This window comes from Drosophila bipectinata, chromosome 3L, assembly GCF_030179905.1.
Source record: "Drosophila bipectinata strain 14024-0381.07 chromosome 3L, DbipHiC1v2, whole genome shotgun sequence".
NCBI classification, from domain to species: Eukaryota; Metazoa; Arthropoda; class Insecta; order Diptera; family Drosophilidae; genus Drosophila; species Drosophila bipectinata.
The window spans coordinates 7516631-7532939 of NC_091738.1; the positions used below are offsets into that span (position 1 = coordinate 7516631).

General features: G+C 44.6%; 7 protein-coding genes across 14 annotated transcripts in view; 3 read left to right on the forward strand and 4 right to left on the reverse strand.

Moving 5' to 3' along the window:
• The window catches only part of fry (Protein furry), a 61877-nt gene that overhangs the window by 9536 nt on the left and 36032 nt on the right, over nucleotides 1-16309 (reverse strand). For all 8 annotated transcript variants that reach the window (XM_070280388.1, XM_070280387.1, XM_070280386.1 and 5 more), the window contains 7 exons: nucleotides 15569-15688; nucleotides 15366-15499; nucleotides 15185-15283; nucleotides 14961-15095; nucleotides 14717-14888; nucleotides 14546-14651; nucleotides 14145-14480 (listed from right to left, as the gene is read on the reverse strand). In XM_070280388.1, coding sequence (XP_070136489.1) covers nucleotides 14145-14480; nucleotides 14546-14651; nucleotides 14717-14888; nucleotides 14961-15095; nucleotides 15185-15283; nucleotides 15366-15499; nucleotides 15569-15688 — 1102 coding nt within the window. The remainder of the gene's footprint in view (nucleotides 1-14144; nucleotides 14481-14545; nucleotides 14652-14716; nucleotides 14889-14960; nucleotides 15096-15184; nucleotides 15284-15365; nucleotides 15500-15568; nucleotides 15689-16309) is intronic.
• LOC108133886 (serine protease 1-like) lies at nucleotides 643-1525 on the reverse strand. Its single transcript, XM_017253975.2, has one exon. The coding sequence runs from the start codon at nucleotides 1499-1501 to the stop codon at nucleotides 716-718; it is 786 nt and encodes a 261-aa protein (XP_017109464.1). The 5' UTR covers nucleotides 1502-1525; the 3' UTR covers nucleotides 643-715.
• Nucleotides 3051-3921, reverse strand: LOC108133885 (serine protease 1-like). The gene has a single exon (XM_017253974.3). The coding sequence runs from the start codon at nucleotides 3909-3911 to the stop codon at nucleotides 3123-3125; it is 789 nt and encodes a 262-aa protein (XP_017109463.2). The 5' UTR covers nucleotides 3912-3921; the 3' UTR covers nucleotides 3051-3122.
• LOC108133880 (serine protease 1-like) lies at nucleotides 4778-5669 on the forward strand. The gene has a single exon (XM_043210861.2). The coding sequence runs from the start codon at nucleotides 4788-4790 to the stop codon at nucleotides 5574-5576; it is 789 nt and encodes a 262-aa protein (XP_043066796.1). The 5' UTR covers nucleotides 4778-4787; the 3' UTR covers nucleotides 5577-5669.
• Nucleotides 8499-9397, forward strand: LOC108133881 (serine protease 1-like). The gene has a single exon (XM_017253972.3). It carries the CDS (start codon nucleotides 8518-8520, stop codon nucleotides 9304-9306), a length of 789 nt encoding a protein of 262 aa, XP_017109461.2. The 5' UTR covers nucleotides 8499-8517; the 3' UTR covers nucleotides 9307-9397.
• Nucleotides 11307-12203, reverse strand: LOC108133884 (serine protease 1-like). Its single transcript, XM_017253973.3, has one exon. It carries the CDS (start codon nucleotides 12184-12186, stop codon nucleotides 11398-11400), a length of 789 nt encoding a protein of 262 aa, XP_017109462.2. The 5' UTR covers nucleotides 12187-12203; the 3' UTR covers nucleotides 11307-11397.
• Nucleotides 13270-14076, forward strand: LOC108133879 (serine protease 1-like). The gene has a single exon (XM_017253970.3). It carries the CDS (start codon nucleotides 13270-13272, stop codon nucleotides 14074-14076), a length of 807 nt encoding a protein of 268 aa, XP_017109459.2.

Here is a 16309-nt window from a genome sequence, read left to right on the forward strand (position 1 = left end):
ATAGGTTTCTAATGAAGGGCTAAACACGGGCTAATCCTTGATGGTTTATGGAATTTTTTACCTTAATTTTTTTAATTAGACCCCACTAAGATACAATTTATACCATCGTTGCAATTCTAATCTGCAATAAAAATACCTTTAGAAAGGCAAACCTTAGGGTTGGAATCCCCAGGATTTAAAAAAAAAATTTTTAATTAATATTTTTGTTTATTTAATGGTAATCTACATATGTATGGTTACTACTTGTGCTCAAAATTTGTACTCAATCCGATAAATATTTTCGGAGCTTTACATTAATTTCAATGCCGGGTGCCGGATATCTTTGAACGCGTTTTTCTTAAAACCGTGTTACTAAAGGCGGCGATCCCGGTTTCTCGAAAATGAGGCAACTAATCGGTCTGTCATTTTTACACAATCTTGTTGGTATATTCCCCAGGAATTATTTCTCAAAAATTGTTTACAATATTTTGTTTCGACAATTTAATGGAAAAATTTAAGTTCTTAAGTTTAAGTTAAGCTTTTTTGTGAAAGAAGTAAATTTTTAAAGATACTCATTCATTACCTGCATTTACATATTTTTTAAAAGAATCAAATAAATTGCCGTAAGCCCCAAGCCAAACTTTTTACATTTAACTCCAAACATTTAAAGGTATGCCAAGAATTTATTAAGAGTGTCGTTGCCCTTGCAGACCCTTCACTCCTATTTAAAAATATTTTAGTAGGAGATGCCAGTGTGGTCGCGGATCCATCCCAGGTAGTCGGTGGTGCGGGTGTATCCCGAGAGAGTACGGCAGTCTGCCCAGGCCCAGGTGATCACTCCTACGAGACGAGGGTTGTCGTGTGTGACCAGGGGACCGCCGGAGTCACCGCCGCAGGCGGACTTGTTATCGGCAGCACGGGTGCACAAGTCCTGGTCGGAGACACCTCCGTAGGTCTGTCTGCACTCGCTGTTGCTCATGATCTGGACGTCCATGCACTGCAGGTATTCGGCGAGGTTTCCGTTCTCCATGCCACCCCATCCGCAGGCGACGGCCCAGGTGTCGGCGAAGCGGTCGTTCTCCTCGCTGAAGCTGGGAAGCGCGACCTTGTTGACCAGGTTGTTGAAGTCCACCCACGGGGTGCGGATCAGACCGATGTCGTGGTCATGGTGGCTGATGAAGTTGTCACGGCGCACGTTGTGCGAGAAGGCTCCGTTCCAGCCCCAGTTCGAGCCGTAGTGGATGTCTATGGAGTCGGTGGTCAGACAGTGAGCAGCGGTCAGGACCCAGTCGTTGGAGATGATGGAACCAGCTCCGACGGCGGCGCCGTTGCTGCCGTCAGTGCGGAGCAGCAGACCCACAATGTAGGGGGCCTTGCCCTCGTATGCCGGGTAGCCGTTGACGATGCGGCCCTCTGGGGTCTCCTCAACGGTGACCCTGGGGAGCTGGAGGGTGCGGTAGTCAAAGCGACCGGCGGTGGCCAGAGCCAGAGCCGCAGCGAAGGTAAGCAAGAACAGTTTCATGGTTACGAAGAAACTTAGCTGTCCTTTCGAAGTAGCTAGCTTTTATACGATTTGCAGCGGATGTGAAGACTTCTCCACAGTTATCAAGTACATCTAAGCGCACTTGGCTATTTTGTTTATTTCTTTTATTTTTTAATACTTTCGAGTGCTTTGCTTTATCAAGCCCAGACTTCATAATAAACCAGAAAAATTTGCTTTTTATAAAATATTTAAATTGAAAGATTAAAGTATTTTTAGATACGCAAATTAAAAAAAAAAAAAAAAAACCTGAATAAAAATAAACTTGTGCAAGATAATGCCGCGATCGAATGATTTACTCCAGTATTTCCAAGTTCATATTTTCAATGAAATGAACGAATGAGTTATGAATGAACGAATAATATTTGAAGCAACTCTGTTTTATGAAAATAAAAACCTATTTTAGTTTTTTAAGAATTGCATAGGAACGACAATATGACACATCTGTCTTAACCTTTTAGTCTAAGAAAGGCTACCAAAGATTCATTTATTTCTTGGTTGATTTATTTTAAGTTTTCTAGTCATTAATAACAACTTGAGTGAAGATTTAGAAAAATAAAATCTGTGAAGTACATCAGTACACCTCTCGAATCTATAGTCCCCCTCGAATTGATATTAAAGTTTATGATTACAATGAAGTAGCTCTGCGCGTGGTTTGGGTGCGTGAGCCGATAGTATCAAAAGTCATAGGTTTACTTAGTTATTGTGGAGGGGTCTTCAAATCCGCTGCAAATTGTATAAAAGCCAGCTACTTCGAAAGCGATTCTACGTTTCTTCGCAGCCATGAAACTTTTCTTGCTCACCTTCGCAGCGGCTCTGGTCCTGGCCCCACGGGCCCCTTTGATTTCCGTACCGAAGTATATTTTTATAGAATATAAGAGAATCTTAGAGACTATAAGAGGTGGAGCTATAAGATTTTGCACCATGATGTTTATGAAAGAAACGCAGTCACAGAAATCGCACACTTCTGTAGCGCCAGTACAGGAAGATTTGGAAAAAGTTTTGATGCTAAACTATTCCTATATCTAATTTATATCTGGAAAGCCAAATTAAGCCATATGGGGAGGTTTTTAGAGGTGTTATAAATAGACTTTTTATCCTGCTTCCCTACCGGATTGCTCAGCTTTTTATGACCCAAGCCTAAAAGTATGCAACAAAAAGGTTTTGAAATTTAAAATTGAAATGTTAGCTAAAGGGGGAGGTTTGAAGATATGAGTACCGGGTATAATATAATATGGAAACTCGACTGTAGCCATTATTTCTTGTTAATTTTTGGCGACAGCAGATGAATATTATTTTTTTCATGATAAGTTCATTCTCGTACCCAGAGACTACGTTGGCAATACGGGCCAATCTTTATTGAATTTTTACTTCAGTTTTTTACGCGATAATGAAGCCGCAAACTAGACCACACTAACGTAGAAAGTATATACTAACTAATCTTCGAAAAAAAGAGCTTTGGAAAGGGAATGCCAACTTTGAGACATTTAGATATAAAACTCTTGAACCCACGACAAACGTTTTCCAAAAATTTAAAGGTATGCCAAGAATTTATTGAACGTTTCGTTGTCCTTGCGAAAAATCACTCCCATTAGAAAAGATTTTAGTAGGAGATGCCAGTGTGGTCGCGGATCCATCCCAGGTAGTCGGTGGTGCGGGTGTAGCCGGAGGGTCCGTTGTGGCAGGTCGCGGAGCCGAAGGTGATCACTCCCACGAGGCGAGGGTTGTCGTGTGTGACGAGGGGACCGCCGGAGTCACCGCCGCAGGCTGACTTGCCGTCGCTCATGCGGGTGCACATATCCTGGTCAGAGACAGATCCGTAGGCCTGCGAGCACTCGCTGTTGCTGATGATCTGGACATCAATGCACTGGAGCCATTCAGCCAGGTCTCCGTTGTCCATGCCACCCCATCCGCAGGCGACGGCCCAGGTGTCGGTGAAACGGTCGTGCTCCTCGTTGAAGCTGGGCAGAGCTACCTTGTTGACCAGGTTGTTGAAGTCCACCCACGGGGTGCGGATCAGACCGATGTCGTGGTCGTGGTGGCTGATGAAGTTGTCGCGACGAACGTTGTGGGAGAAGGCACCCTTCCAGCCCCAGTTGGAACCGTAGTGGATGTCGATGGAGTCGGTGGTCAGACAGTGAGCAGCGGTCAGGACCCAGTCGTTGGAGATGATGGAACCAGCTCCGACGGCGGCGCCGTTGCTGCCGTCAGTGCGGAGCAGCAGACCCACGATGTAGGGGGCCTTGCCCTCGGTCGCCGGGTAGCCATTGACGATGCGGCCCTCTGGGGTCTCCTCGACGGTGACCCTGGGAAGCTGGAGAGTGCGGTAGTCAAAGCGACCGGCGGAGGCCAAAGCCAGAGCCGCAGCGAAGGTAAGCAAGAACAGTTTCATGGCTGCAGGAAAACTTAGGATTTCTTTCGAGGAACTTGGTATTTATACGATTCGTCAGCGGATGTGACGACCTCTCCACAATTATCAGCTAGATCTTAGAACTTAGAACCACTCAGACTGTAGTCCAATCGGTCTACATTATTTATTTACTTTCTTTTTTAATCAATTGAGTGCATTGCTTTATCAAGCCCAGACTTCATAATAAAGCAGAAAGATTCGCATTTGATAAAATATTCAAATCGAAAGATTCATTTATTTTAAGATAAGCAAATTAAAAAACAACTCTGAATTAAAATTTTACTAAAGCAGGATTTTTGTCTGAAAGTTATCTGATTGACTCAAATATTTACGAATAACTTCAACAGTTGTTAGTTACAATAATATTCCAAACATCTCAGACTAAATTAATATAAGCCTGTTTCAGTATTTTTTATAAATTTTATAAGATTGTTCATAATTTCATGATAGGCATATTTAGCAATACATATCCCACTTAAAGGCAAAATATCTTTAAAGTCTTTTTAGTGAATTTTCTTTCCAATTTTGGATTGAATATATAAAAAAGGCAATATGGACTTGGAAGAAAAAAAAAGTCACTTTATTAACTCATGCATAAGTTTAAAAAACTATAATAGTTAGTTTTAAAATTTAAAATCATCCAATGGCAAGCAGCACTTTCGAATTTATAGAAGAGTCCCCCTCGAATTGATATTAAAAAGATTGATTACAATGAGTATCTTGGAGTGGATAGGCTGCGTGAGCTGATAGTACCCCAATTCATAGATAGACTTGATTAGTGTGGAGAGGTCTTCACATCCGCTGTGAATCGTATAAAAGCCAGCGACTTCGAAAGGGATTCTAAGTTTCTTTGTAACCATGAAACTGTTCTTGCTTACCTTCGCTGCGGCTCTGGCTCTGGCCTCCGCCGGTCGCTTCGACTACCGCACCCTCCAGCTCCCCAGGATCACCATCGAGGAGACCCCCGAGGGCCGCATCGTCAATGGCTACCCGGCATACGAGGGCAAGGCCCCCTACATCGTCGGTCTGTGGATCCGCACTGACGGCAGCAACTCCGCCGCCGTCGGTGGTGGTTCCATCATTGGCAACAACTGGGTGCTGACCGCCGCTCACTGCCTGACCACCGACTCCGTGGACATCCACTACGGTTCCAACTGGGGCTGGAAGGGTGCCTTCTCGCACAACGTGCGTCGCGACAACTTCATCAGCCACCCCAACCACGACATCGGTCTGATCCGCACCCCGTGGGTGGACTTCAACAACCTGGTCAACAAGGTGGCTCTTCCCAGCTTCAACGAGGAGCACGACCGTTTCACCGATACCTGGGCCGTCGCCTGCGGATGGGGTGGCATGGACAACGGAAACCTCGCCGACTACCTGCAGTGCATGGACGTCCAGATCATCAGCAACAGCGAGTGCGCCCAGACCTACGGATCTGTCTCCGACCAGGATCTGTGCACCCGTGCTGCCGATGGCCACTCCGTGTGCGGAGGTGACTCCGGCGGTCCCCTGGTCACACACGACAACCCTCGTCTCGTCGGTGTGATCACCTGGGCTATCGTTGGCTGCCATGGCGGTCCTTCTGGCTACACCCGTACCACCGACTACCTGGGATGGATCCGCGACCACACTGGCATCTCCTACTAAAATCTTTTCTAATAGGAGTTGTAATGGCCGAGCGGAGGTTTCCTTTGCAAGGACGTTTCAATTCGAAATAAATTCTTTACAAAAATGCAAAAACTTGTGTTTTTTACGCCCTATCTGGACGTACGGCATACAGCTCTGGGGAACTGCGAGCAAGACGAATGTCCGAACTATGCAAGCTTTCGAAAATAGAGTCCTTCGAATCGCCACTGGGGCCCACGTCTATCATGAAAATCGCACCATCCACGAGGTTCTCAATTTCCCTTGGGTCAAGGACGAGATACAAAGAAGCAGCGCACGTTACATGCAGAGGCTTCATAATCACCCGAACCGGTTGGCCAGCTCCCTGCTGGACAGCAGCGAGCAACCCAGAAGACTTAAAAGGACACACCCGCTGGACCTCCCCTTACTACTCTAATTTTTTTTTTTTTCTACCATATTAATATTTAAAAATATCTATACGTGAAGTTTACGTGATAAAATTTAATGGTTGTCCCTAATGGACAGTTTTAAATAAACATTACCCTGCTATTACAAAAAAAAAAAAAAAAAAAAAAAAATTTTACAGAAAATTTTTTAGATTCTTACTAATATATAGTATAAGGTTTTCAAATATCTCTTGCTGTATTTTCGGTACCTGTCGTTTCAAGCGCATAGTTATATTTGTATTCATCAGGTTATACTATATTTTGTTGGAAACGTCTTTTCACAGCTCGTTGTTTGGTTCTGTTGCTCGTGTTGCAACATAGAGCAAAATAAAGAGAAAATCAATAATATTTCACAAGCAGCCAATCAAGCTGACAGTAAAATTTGTGCATTTTATGGACCCGATACAGTTTCTATTTCAACCACACGGTTTCAACCAGGATGGTATCAACGTTTTTGTTCGTGAAATAGGGGTACTATCGTTGAAAATTCTTGGAAAATTGCGACAAAATCGCTGAATTGGATTCACAAAGATGCTTGATGTATAAGTGCGACCCGTTTCTGAAGCGGGTGGTATTAAAAAAGTACTGAAAAGTGATAAAAGTGGGTCACTTATGACAAAGTGATAAGGGATAAGGTCGTGTTTAAAGCACGGTGAAGCGGCCCAAACGGTAGCCAAGCCTGGATTGACGGCCAGGAAGGTTTAGTGTTTGGTGGGATTGGCAGGGAATCATCCACTATGAGCTACTCCCCTTTGGCTAAACTTTCAATTCAGACCTGTACTGCCAACAACCCTGAAGACCCGCCTGAAGGCAGCACTCATGCAGAAAAGGCCATCTTTGATGAACAGGGCCGAGTTGTCTTTCATCAAAACAATGCCAGGCCACATGCATCTTTGGTGACGCGCCAGAATTTCTAAGAACTCGAATGGAAGGTTCTTTTGCATCCACCATATAATCCGGACCTCGCACCAAGCATGGTAATCGCTGTTTCTGTCCATGGCCACGAGCTTGGAAGTCCGAAGCTGGCCACAAAAGAGCCCTTTTAAAATTGACTATCCCAGTTTTTTCCAGTAGGGAAGCGAGCTTCTTTGAGAGGGGCATTATGAAGTTGGCATCTCATTTGGAACTAACAAGTCATCGAAAAAAACGGCGTAAATTTGACTTGAATAGCATGATTGAAGACTTTTTGACCTTATGTAAGCCTGTTTAAAAAAATTCATGATTTTATGATAAGATATGTTTGTGAATAAACTTTCTACTGTAAGGCGGAATATCTTTCAAGGTTTTTAGGTAAATTCTCTAAAAATCAATTGTTCAATATGACTCCTTGTTAAGGGGTTATATACAGTTGTACCGCGCAAAAATATGGATTTTTATCGATTTTTTTTTGACACCATAGAAAATATTTATGAAAAATGTTTTACCGACGTTGTTTAGTACATGTTTCTGGGTACTTAATTAAATTTTTTCATAAAAAGATATTACATAACAAAAATGTTATAGCCGAATTCCCGAATCGTCTTTTTTCGATGGTGTCTTGCGGTGGACATGATTTCTCGAAAACGGTTCATCCGAAATCCAAAATTCAAAAAAGTTTAGTTAGTATATTGTATTATCTAGTCCGTGAACGAGGGATTTTTTAAAATTTTGATTAAAAAAAAAATGGCGACGTTTGAAACAAAAAATTTACTTTTTCAAGGTATAAGATTTTCGTTTTTTGTGCTTTAAAAAGGGAGTTTTCAAAAAAATGGAAAATCCTTCGTTCACGGACTAGCTAATATCATAATAAATATGTGCTCAAAATTTGGTGTTGATCGGATTAGTAGTTTTTTAGTAATCGTGTCCACCGCAAAGGTAATTGCCCAAAAAAAAGATTATGAGATAATCGCGTTTAAAGTTTCAAGTTTGTTCAAGTTTTATATGCAGATAGTGTGCTATAAATAGCTACAGCTTCGGATCTAATGCTCCGATCGTTATCAATTTTTGTGGGAGTACACCCAATAGAATATACTTAAAGAATATGCAATAAAAAAAAATCGATTTTTTCATATATCACAACTGTATATAACCCCTTAAGTCGATATCTTTTCCAGAACATTCTATTTCAATCTTTTGGAATAAACTAATCAAAATAAATATGCATTGAAACCAAAGAATTCCAAATTTCCAGCAGCCTTTATTCTCAAATGGACTACATATTAATTCATTTTATATTTATTTTTGCAAGTTTATGAAACTAATAATATGTTAGTTGATATACTAAACAAATTATTCATTTTAAAAATTAAAATCCTCCAAGTACAAGCAACACTTTCAAATCTATTGAGAAGAGTCCCCCTCGAATTGATATTAAAATTATTGATTAAAATGAGTAGCTCTTCGATTGGATTGGCTGCGTGAGCTGATAGTACCCCAATTCATAGATAGACTTGATTAGTGTGGAGAGGTCTTCACATCCGCTGTGAATCGTATAAAAGCCAGCGACTTCGAAAGGGATTCTAAGTTTCTTTGTAACCATGAAACTGTTCTTGCTTACCTTCGCTGCGGCTCTGGCCCTGGCCTCCGCCGGTCCCTTCGATTTCCGTACCGCCCAGCTCCCTAGGGTCACCATCGAGGAGACCCCCGAGGGCCGCATCGTCAACGGCTACCCGGCATACGAGGGCAAGGCACCCTACATTGTCGGTCTGTTGATCCGCACTGACGGCAGCAACGGCGCTGCCGTTGGAGGTGGTTCCATCATCGCCAACAACTGGGTCCTGACCGCCGCTCACTGCCTGACCACCGACTCCGTTGACATCCACTACGGTTCCAACTGGGGCTGGAACGGAGCCTTCTCGCACAACGTGCGTCGCGACAACTTCATCAGCCACCCCAACCACGACATCGGTCTGATCCGCACCCCGTGGGTGGACTTCAACAACCTGGTCAACAAGGTGGCTCTGCCCAGCTTCAACGAGGAGAACGACCGCTTCACCGACGCCTGGGCTGTCGCCTGCGGATGGGGTGGCATGGACAATGGAAACCTCGCCGACTACCTGCAGTGCATGGACGTCCAGATCATCAGCAACAGCGAGTGCGCCCAGACCTACGGATCTGTCTCCGACCAGGATCTGTGCACCCGTGCTGCCGATGGCCACTCCGTGTGCGGAGGTGACTCCGGCGGTCCCCTGGTCACACACGACAACCCTCGTCTCGTCGGTGTGATCACCTGGGCTATCGTTGGCTGCCATGGCGGTCCTTCTGGCTACACCCGTACCACCGACTACCTGGGATGGATTCGCGACCACACTGGCATCTCCTACTAAAATCTTTTCAAACAGGAGGTGTTAATGGCCGAGCGAAGGTTTCCTTTGCAAGGACGTTTCAATTCTAAATAAATTCTTTATAAAATGCAAACTTTTTGTTACTTTACTGAAGCTTTTTTTTAGATTCTAGAGAACATTTTCTAGTTCTTTTTAAAAATTGTGGGGAGTATGCGTGGTATAATGACCATTAAACAGAAAGATTATCTAAAACTGTGGTAAATTTTATCTGAAATATGTTATCCAATATGAGTAGTAACTCCTTAAAGAAGTCTTTCTTTCTGAAGTAATCTTTCTGGAAAGTTTCGCATATTTTATACTGGATTTCTTATCTGCTATCCTGGAAAGGATCCGTTTTTTTATATTAGAGTTTGAGAAACAAAGACGTGGTAACAGGAAGGACCAGTAAACAGAGAATAGGATAATTCTTTTGAACTAGGACTTCAACAATCTGTTATTTCATAAAAAAAAGTACAAGCATATAAAGTTTCAAAACCAATCATTTTCACACCCCAGTGAGAAAAGCTCACAAATTGTTCTTATGTAAATAATATTCAAATTTAAAAGTTATTTAACAATAACACAATTATTAAATAACTAATATTTGCTTGCGTCATGAATTAATTATTGACAATATTTTTTCGACAAAAAAAAAAGAAATCGCTGGGGGTACTTTCCGCAAACTTATCTGCCCTTTTAAGGGGCTTGTTTGTTTTGACGCGTGTGCCCTGAATCTAATCTTATCCAAAAGTCACATTCATTTCCGTCTGCCGAAAAATTATAGAAATTTTTGAGTGCAAGATAGATTTGGCAATGGATATGATAATAAACGCAACTTCAGGTAAACTAATTTGATAAACGTATGGTTTTAAAATTATGATTAATCATTCCGATATCTCATGGAAAGAGTTAACAAATTAACTCGGTATGGCAAGTCATGGTCTGCAAATCATGGTCCGCAAACACAATAGGGCTTGCGGAATATTCTTGCCAAATCTTTCTCAATTGGACAAAGTAAATACCGCAGGGTAATAAAGAATGAATCAATCTTTGATTTTAATATTGCACTCTGAGGTGAATGAAATGTTTCCCCTGGTGACAATTATCTTGCCAGCAGTTATCGTCCACTCTTGGATGCATTTCAACCTTCATTGTTTTGATATTTCCATGCACTCGTAAATACAAAAGAGCAATTGCACTTAAAAACGCGTAAAAACTTCAATCTACTTGTAGTAAATAAAATTAGCAAAATATTTACTGCAGGGTGATACTCCGTAACATAGGAACACTTAAATACAGTGTAAATAATTAAAATGGCAGTGGAATGGCTTAACTTTTCAAAAATATGTTATAATAAAATAAAGAATTTTGAAAACAGTTTCACGAGTAATTTATAAAATACATACATACAAGCATTCGTAACTAGAAAGCATTCATAACTTTTTTTTACTTCGGCTTCTTATGAAAATATAATGAATATGTAATTCAAAATAAGAAGAAAATAAGATACAAAACTAATATGTACAAATCCAGCTCATATGTATCTCGTAAGTACATATCATATCACTCTTCTTCAAACATATCTCATATCTTTAAATCAAAACAACACTCTTTCTCGCAATAAAACCAAATATTTCTTGGGATTTCTATGTAAAATCTTAATGGTAATTTCTTACTTTAAAAGCGTCCTAAAATGTGTACCTAAATAAATCTCGAAAATAATGGAGCTATGGTCGACGACTGACCGACTTATGTTGTGCGTACAAAGGAAAAGGGAATTGTCTAATAAGTTCGGAGTCAATAGATATAAAACTGAGAGGTAAGTTCTCCTAAAACTGGACAGACCGATGTGCAAGCTTATATTCTAATCAAGAATATATATAAATACTATATGCTGCTCTGAAATTTCTCCCCTCAAAACGACCAAGGGTCTGGCTCAAGAGATATCATTTTTGTCACAAACAATATTAAAACTCAAGCTCCCGATACAAAAAGGTTAAAAATTGCAGTTTTCGAATAATTATATTTGGAATAGTATTGTCCTTGCAGAGGGAACCTCCACTCAGCCATACACTACTCCTCTCAAAAAAGATTTTAGTAGGAGATGCCAGTGTGGTCGCGGATCCATCCCAGGTAGTCGGTGGTGCGGGTGTATCCAGAAGGACCGCCATGGCAGCCAACGATAGCCCAGGTGATCACACCGACGAGACGAGGGTTGTCGTGTGTGACCAGGGGACCGCCGGAGTCACCTCCGCACACGGAGTGGCCATCGGCAGCACGGGTGCACAGATCCTGGTCGGAGACAGATCCGTAGGTCTGGGCGCACTCGCTGTTGCTGATGATCTGGACGTCCATGCACTGCAGGTAGTCGGCGAGGTTTCCGTTGTCCATGCCACCCCATCCGCAGGCGACGGCCCAGGTGTCGGTGAAACGGTCGTGCTCCTCGTTGAAGCTGGGCAGAGCCACCTTGTTGACCAGGTTGTTGAAGTCCACCCACGGGGTGCGGATCAGACCGATGTCGTGGTTGGGGTGGCTGATGAAGTTGTCGCGGCGCACGTTGTGGGAGAAGGCACCCTTCCAGCCCCAGTTGGAACCGTAGTGGATGTCCACGGAGTCGGTGGTCAGGCAGTGAGCGGCGGTCAGCACCCAGTTGTTGCCGATGATGGAACCACCACCGACGGCGGCGGAGTTGCTGCCGTCAGTGCGGATCCACAGACCGACGATGTAGGGGGCCTTGCCCTCGTATGCCGGGTAGCCGTTGACGATGCGGCCCTCAGGGGTCTCCTCGATGGTGATCCTGGGGAGCTGGGCGGTACGGTAGTCAAAGCGACCGGCGGAGGCCAGAGCCAGAGCCGCAGCGAAGGTAAGCAAGAACAGTTTCATGGCTGTGAAGAAACTTAGGATCCCCCACGGAGCAGTCGGCTTTTATACCATTGCAGTGCAGGTGATAAGCCTTCAGAGTTAATCAATGATCTCACGTATCGCGAAAACTCATTCAGTGAGCTATGAAATCTCAAAAGTGAATCAAAGTTAATTTCTTGGCTTTCATTATCAACTGGAGGGTGTGTTTGGTAGTCTAGTCCAGATAGCCAGAGCTTAGATAGCCAAAGTGTACTTCACCCACTGAAGTGTTTGCTGCTGCAGCTGTCATATTGTAAGCACTGCTTAGTGAAAGAAGCTAATCTAACTAAACTAAATACTAAACTAATTTTTAGGTTGAAGTATGTAGTTATTTGTAGCTTATTGTATTTTTATGTGGTTGTTTCTTTAAAGGCAAACTTTACTTTTCTTCTTATAACATTCGTATTATTAGTTAATATGTATTAAATGTTTCTTGAAATGTTTCTTAAGTTGTTTCTGCTTATCGCTCAATATTGGCACTCAAGCTTGCCCTTCGTCACCTACGTGGACTGCCGTCTACAGTGATGTCAGTTTCAAAGCTTGTGAAGTTTTTCGATTGCTGTTAAGATGATACCAGTAATGTTAACTTAACAGTATGGCTTTTGTGGATTATATGTCAACAATAGTATGGGGGATAGAATTTAATAAAGGTTCTCTTTTAAGAATCTTTTAGATGCATTAACTATTTTAGACAAAAATAAGAAGTAATTAATTAATTATAAAATTATTACAAAAAGCTACCTGTATATTGGAGTATTGGAATATTGTGCAATTTTATTTGTTTTTTGCATAATAAAGCGAAAGGTAATAACGTTATTATTTAGAAAGTAACCATATCAGTACTGATTTATAGTCGTCCTACAATCTGACACCGTGGATTTATGGAGTAATACTTTGCATTTTCGATAACCACAGACTGAAGTGGCTGAAACCCCCCAAGATGCTAATTCGCAATAAAACTGATGAGATTTTGTGGCTGATTTCTTATCGTCCTTTCTTATCGCCTGCCCACGGATCGTATAAAAGCCCATCGATCCAAAACTGACGACAAGTTTCTAGGCAACCATGAATCTGTTCTTGCTGACTCTCTCCGTAGCCTTGGCCGTGGCCACCGCCTCTCCGGCCTGGAACCGCACCGCCCTGCTCCCGAAGGTGACTCTTCATGAGGGTCCCGAGGGTCGCATCGTCAACGGATACGATGCCCCTGCCGGCAAGGCGCCCTATATTGTGGGCCTGCTTCTGCTCAATGATGGCAGCAACTCCGCCTACGTGGGTGCCGGTACCATCATTGCCAACAACTGGATTCTGACCGCCGCCCACTGCCTGACCACCGACTCCGTGAACATCAACTACGGCTCAAACAACGCCTGGAGCGGAACCTTCGTCCAGAACGTTCGCAGCGAAAACTTCATCAGCCATCCCAACTGGCCCGCCGAGGGGGGACGCGACATCGGCCTGATCAAAACCCCCTGGGTGGACTTCACCGACCTGATCAACAAGGTGGCCCTGCCCAGCCAGAGCGAGGCCAGCGACCGCTTCACAGACACCTGGTGCCTGGCCTGCGGGTGGGGCGGCATGGACAACGGCAACCTGGCCACCTGGCTGCAGTGCATGGAGGTCCAGATCATCAGCAACAGCGAGTGCGAGCAGGCCTACGGCACCGTGGCCAGTACTGACATGTGCACTCGCCAAACCGACGGCCACTCCGTGTGCGGAGGCGACTCTGGCGGTCCTTTGGTGACTGTGGACAACCCACGTCTTGTGGGAGTGATCACATTCGCCTCCGTCAGCTGCCACAATGGTCCTTCCGGTTACACTCGCGTCTCCGATTATTTGGAATGGATCAACGACAACACTGGCATTTCTTACTAAATATCTATCTTAACTATTTTAAATAAATTCTAAAAATGCCAGAGTACTCTTACATGTCTAAGACTCACCTGTGGAATCCACTAATCGGTAGACTAACATCCGGCAGGAATTCGGTAAGCGGAGCGAAATAGCCTCCATACTCCGGCATGGGCAGCGGATGCGGATGAGCATTGGCAGCGGCATCCGAGGTTCCGCGTAGCTCAACATTCTCCTCTTGTCGGAGCTCTGGATCGTTAATGAGGATGTCCTCGGGCCTGGGTAAGATGGAAGGCCCTGAGGCGGCTCGGATTTTGTCAGCTCCTCTGGGAGGACGACTTCCATTCGAACCTGGAGTGACGGCGGCGGCAGCAGCCGCGGCAGCAGCATGGGTGTAAGCACGGATTCCACTGTCAGACTTGCAGGTTCTAGAGGAGGTGGAATAGGTATTAGTTTCTTGTTACAATCATAGTATATTCCCATCTAGACTTGCCCTATTTTAATTGGATCCTCGCCACTGTGACGTTTAGTGTGAATCGTTCCCTTCTCCACGGCCAGGTCTTGGATTCTGGAGTCGTTGATACCACCTACAGCTTGACCTGATGGATACAAGTAATTTAAAGCCGGAATATATAGTTTGGGGATTATAAATCTCAAGTCTTACCATCGGCACTGTGGCTGGAAGCTTTTCGCATGCTGGTCAGGCGGTAGAAGGGCGGTGTCTCCGTCCTTTCAATCAAGCAGTTTAGTGTCTCCACTGTCTGCAGCTCGGCCATGAGTTCGTCCAGCAGGCGGTCCGGACAACTGCGGGCCAGATAGAGAGCCACTCGCTTGGCCTGATTAAGAGGGGATTACAGAACCAATTTCATTACACTCTACATTACTGCCAATGGCGGAAAATCTCTTACGTAGGGCAGGAGTTCGGTGGGCGCCATGCCACTCATGATGACCAAATACCGCAGGATGACCTTCAGGTTGTTGGGCCAGAACTGGCAGAGGGTGCCCCACAGCTCCTCGATGTCCCGCGGATGGGCGTCCGAGAACTACAGTGGCAACATGGACAAAATTAGAGATTATAGTCGACCGGGTGCCGGTGTTCAGCCACGTGGAAACCCATGTATCCATTACATACCTTGGCCGTGATGTAGAAGAGATTGTTGAGAATCATTTCAGTTGCCTCGGTGGAGCCGGTGCCCTCGCGACGACCTCGTGTCCCTGAGTCTGGGAAATACTACGGAAAGATGGGAAAGTCGACGAGTCAACGAATTCGTTTGCCGGAAAAGCGGCGGAAAGCAATTTCATGCCTGGCTTACCATGATGTAGGAAAGGGGCGTGGCGGGCGGCACACTTGTGGCCACCAGTTCCATGTTCTGCAGCCAGGGCAGGAGGCACTGCAGCAGCAGGGCCCGCACATCCTCTCGAGCGCTTTGGAAGCGATGTGTGATTTCTATAATCGGCAGTTACCACAAAATGAATTAATTCCTTATGGTTTCGGGGGGGAGTTATGGTGACTCACCTGAAAATATGGACATGGTCAGCTCCGGACGCAGTTGGGCCAGCTGCTTGGACAGGAACCGCTGCGACCGGCAGTAGGCACTGCTCAGTAGAACATCCAAAGTGCCCACCTTGTCATCCTCTGGAAAGAGTACAGGAATAAGAAACAATTTAGTTAATTTATTCTTAAGAGTTTACGTAAATGCCCGCCGGGACTCGGATGTGCACTCAGCTCAATCATTTTGGAGCACCGCACTCGGGGAATTCCCAAAGGCCACTGCGGCTTTGGGCCAACACTTTCATCAGCATGGCATTCTTCCAAAGCTTTTCCGGCTTTTCGTGGAAACGAACGTGCGGCGGGTTTGTTATTGTTTTGATTGCCAGCCGACCGGAAAATGTGACCACAGTCCCGAGAGGAATTGCCGTTTAGCGGGCCATTGTCTATATGGCACAATGGTGCGTCCTCCTTCTGCAAATCCTGCGTGGCTAATCCCGCGACGGCAGCTCAACCACTTGTGGAGTTTCCTCCCAACCCTGACCTTGTGACCTGTTGATTTTATGAATGAATCGCTGGCGACTCCGGCCCCGGTTCATTCATGCGCCGGCGCCAAGGAAGAGCTTTTGCTTGGCGCCTTCCAAAAGTCGGTCGCGGGGAAAGTGATTTAAAAGGCTGCCGCCGTCAATGTCTCGGCTTAGTTGCGCGCTCATTGTCCTGCTGACAGGACGAACCGGCCGAAAGGAAGCCACAACCCGGTCAGGTTCA

Bases quoted from the DNA above. Each gene is read 5' to 3' on its own strand.
- LOC108133886 (XM_017253975.2), bottom strand. From the start codon at position 1,501: ATGAAACTGTTCTTGCTTACCTTCGCTGCGGCTCTGGCTCTGGCCACC.
- LOC108133885 (XM_017253974.3), bottom strand. From the start codon at position 3,911: ATGAAACTGTTCTTGCTTACCTTCGCTGCGGCTCTGGCTTTGGCCTCC.
- LOC108133880 (XM_043210861.2), top strand. From the start codon at position 4,788: ATGAAACTGTTCTTGCTTACCTTCGCTGCGGCTCTGGCTCTGGCCTCC.
- LOC108133881 (XM_017253972.3), top strand. From the start codon at position 8,518: ATGAAACTGTTCTTGCTTACCTTCGCTGCGGCTCTGGCCCTGGCCTCC.
- LOC108133884 (XM_017253973.3), bottom strand. From the start codon at position 12,186: ATGAAACTGTTCTTGCTTACCTTCGCTGCGGCTCTGGCTCTGGCCTCC.
- LOC108133879 (XM_017253970.3), top strand. From the start codon at position 13,270: ATGAATCTGTTCTTGCTGACTCTCTCCGTAGCCTTGGCCGTGGCCACC.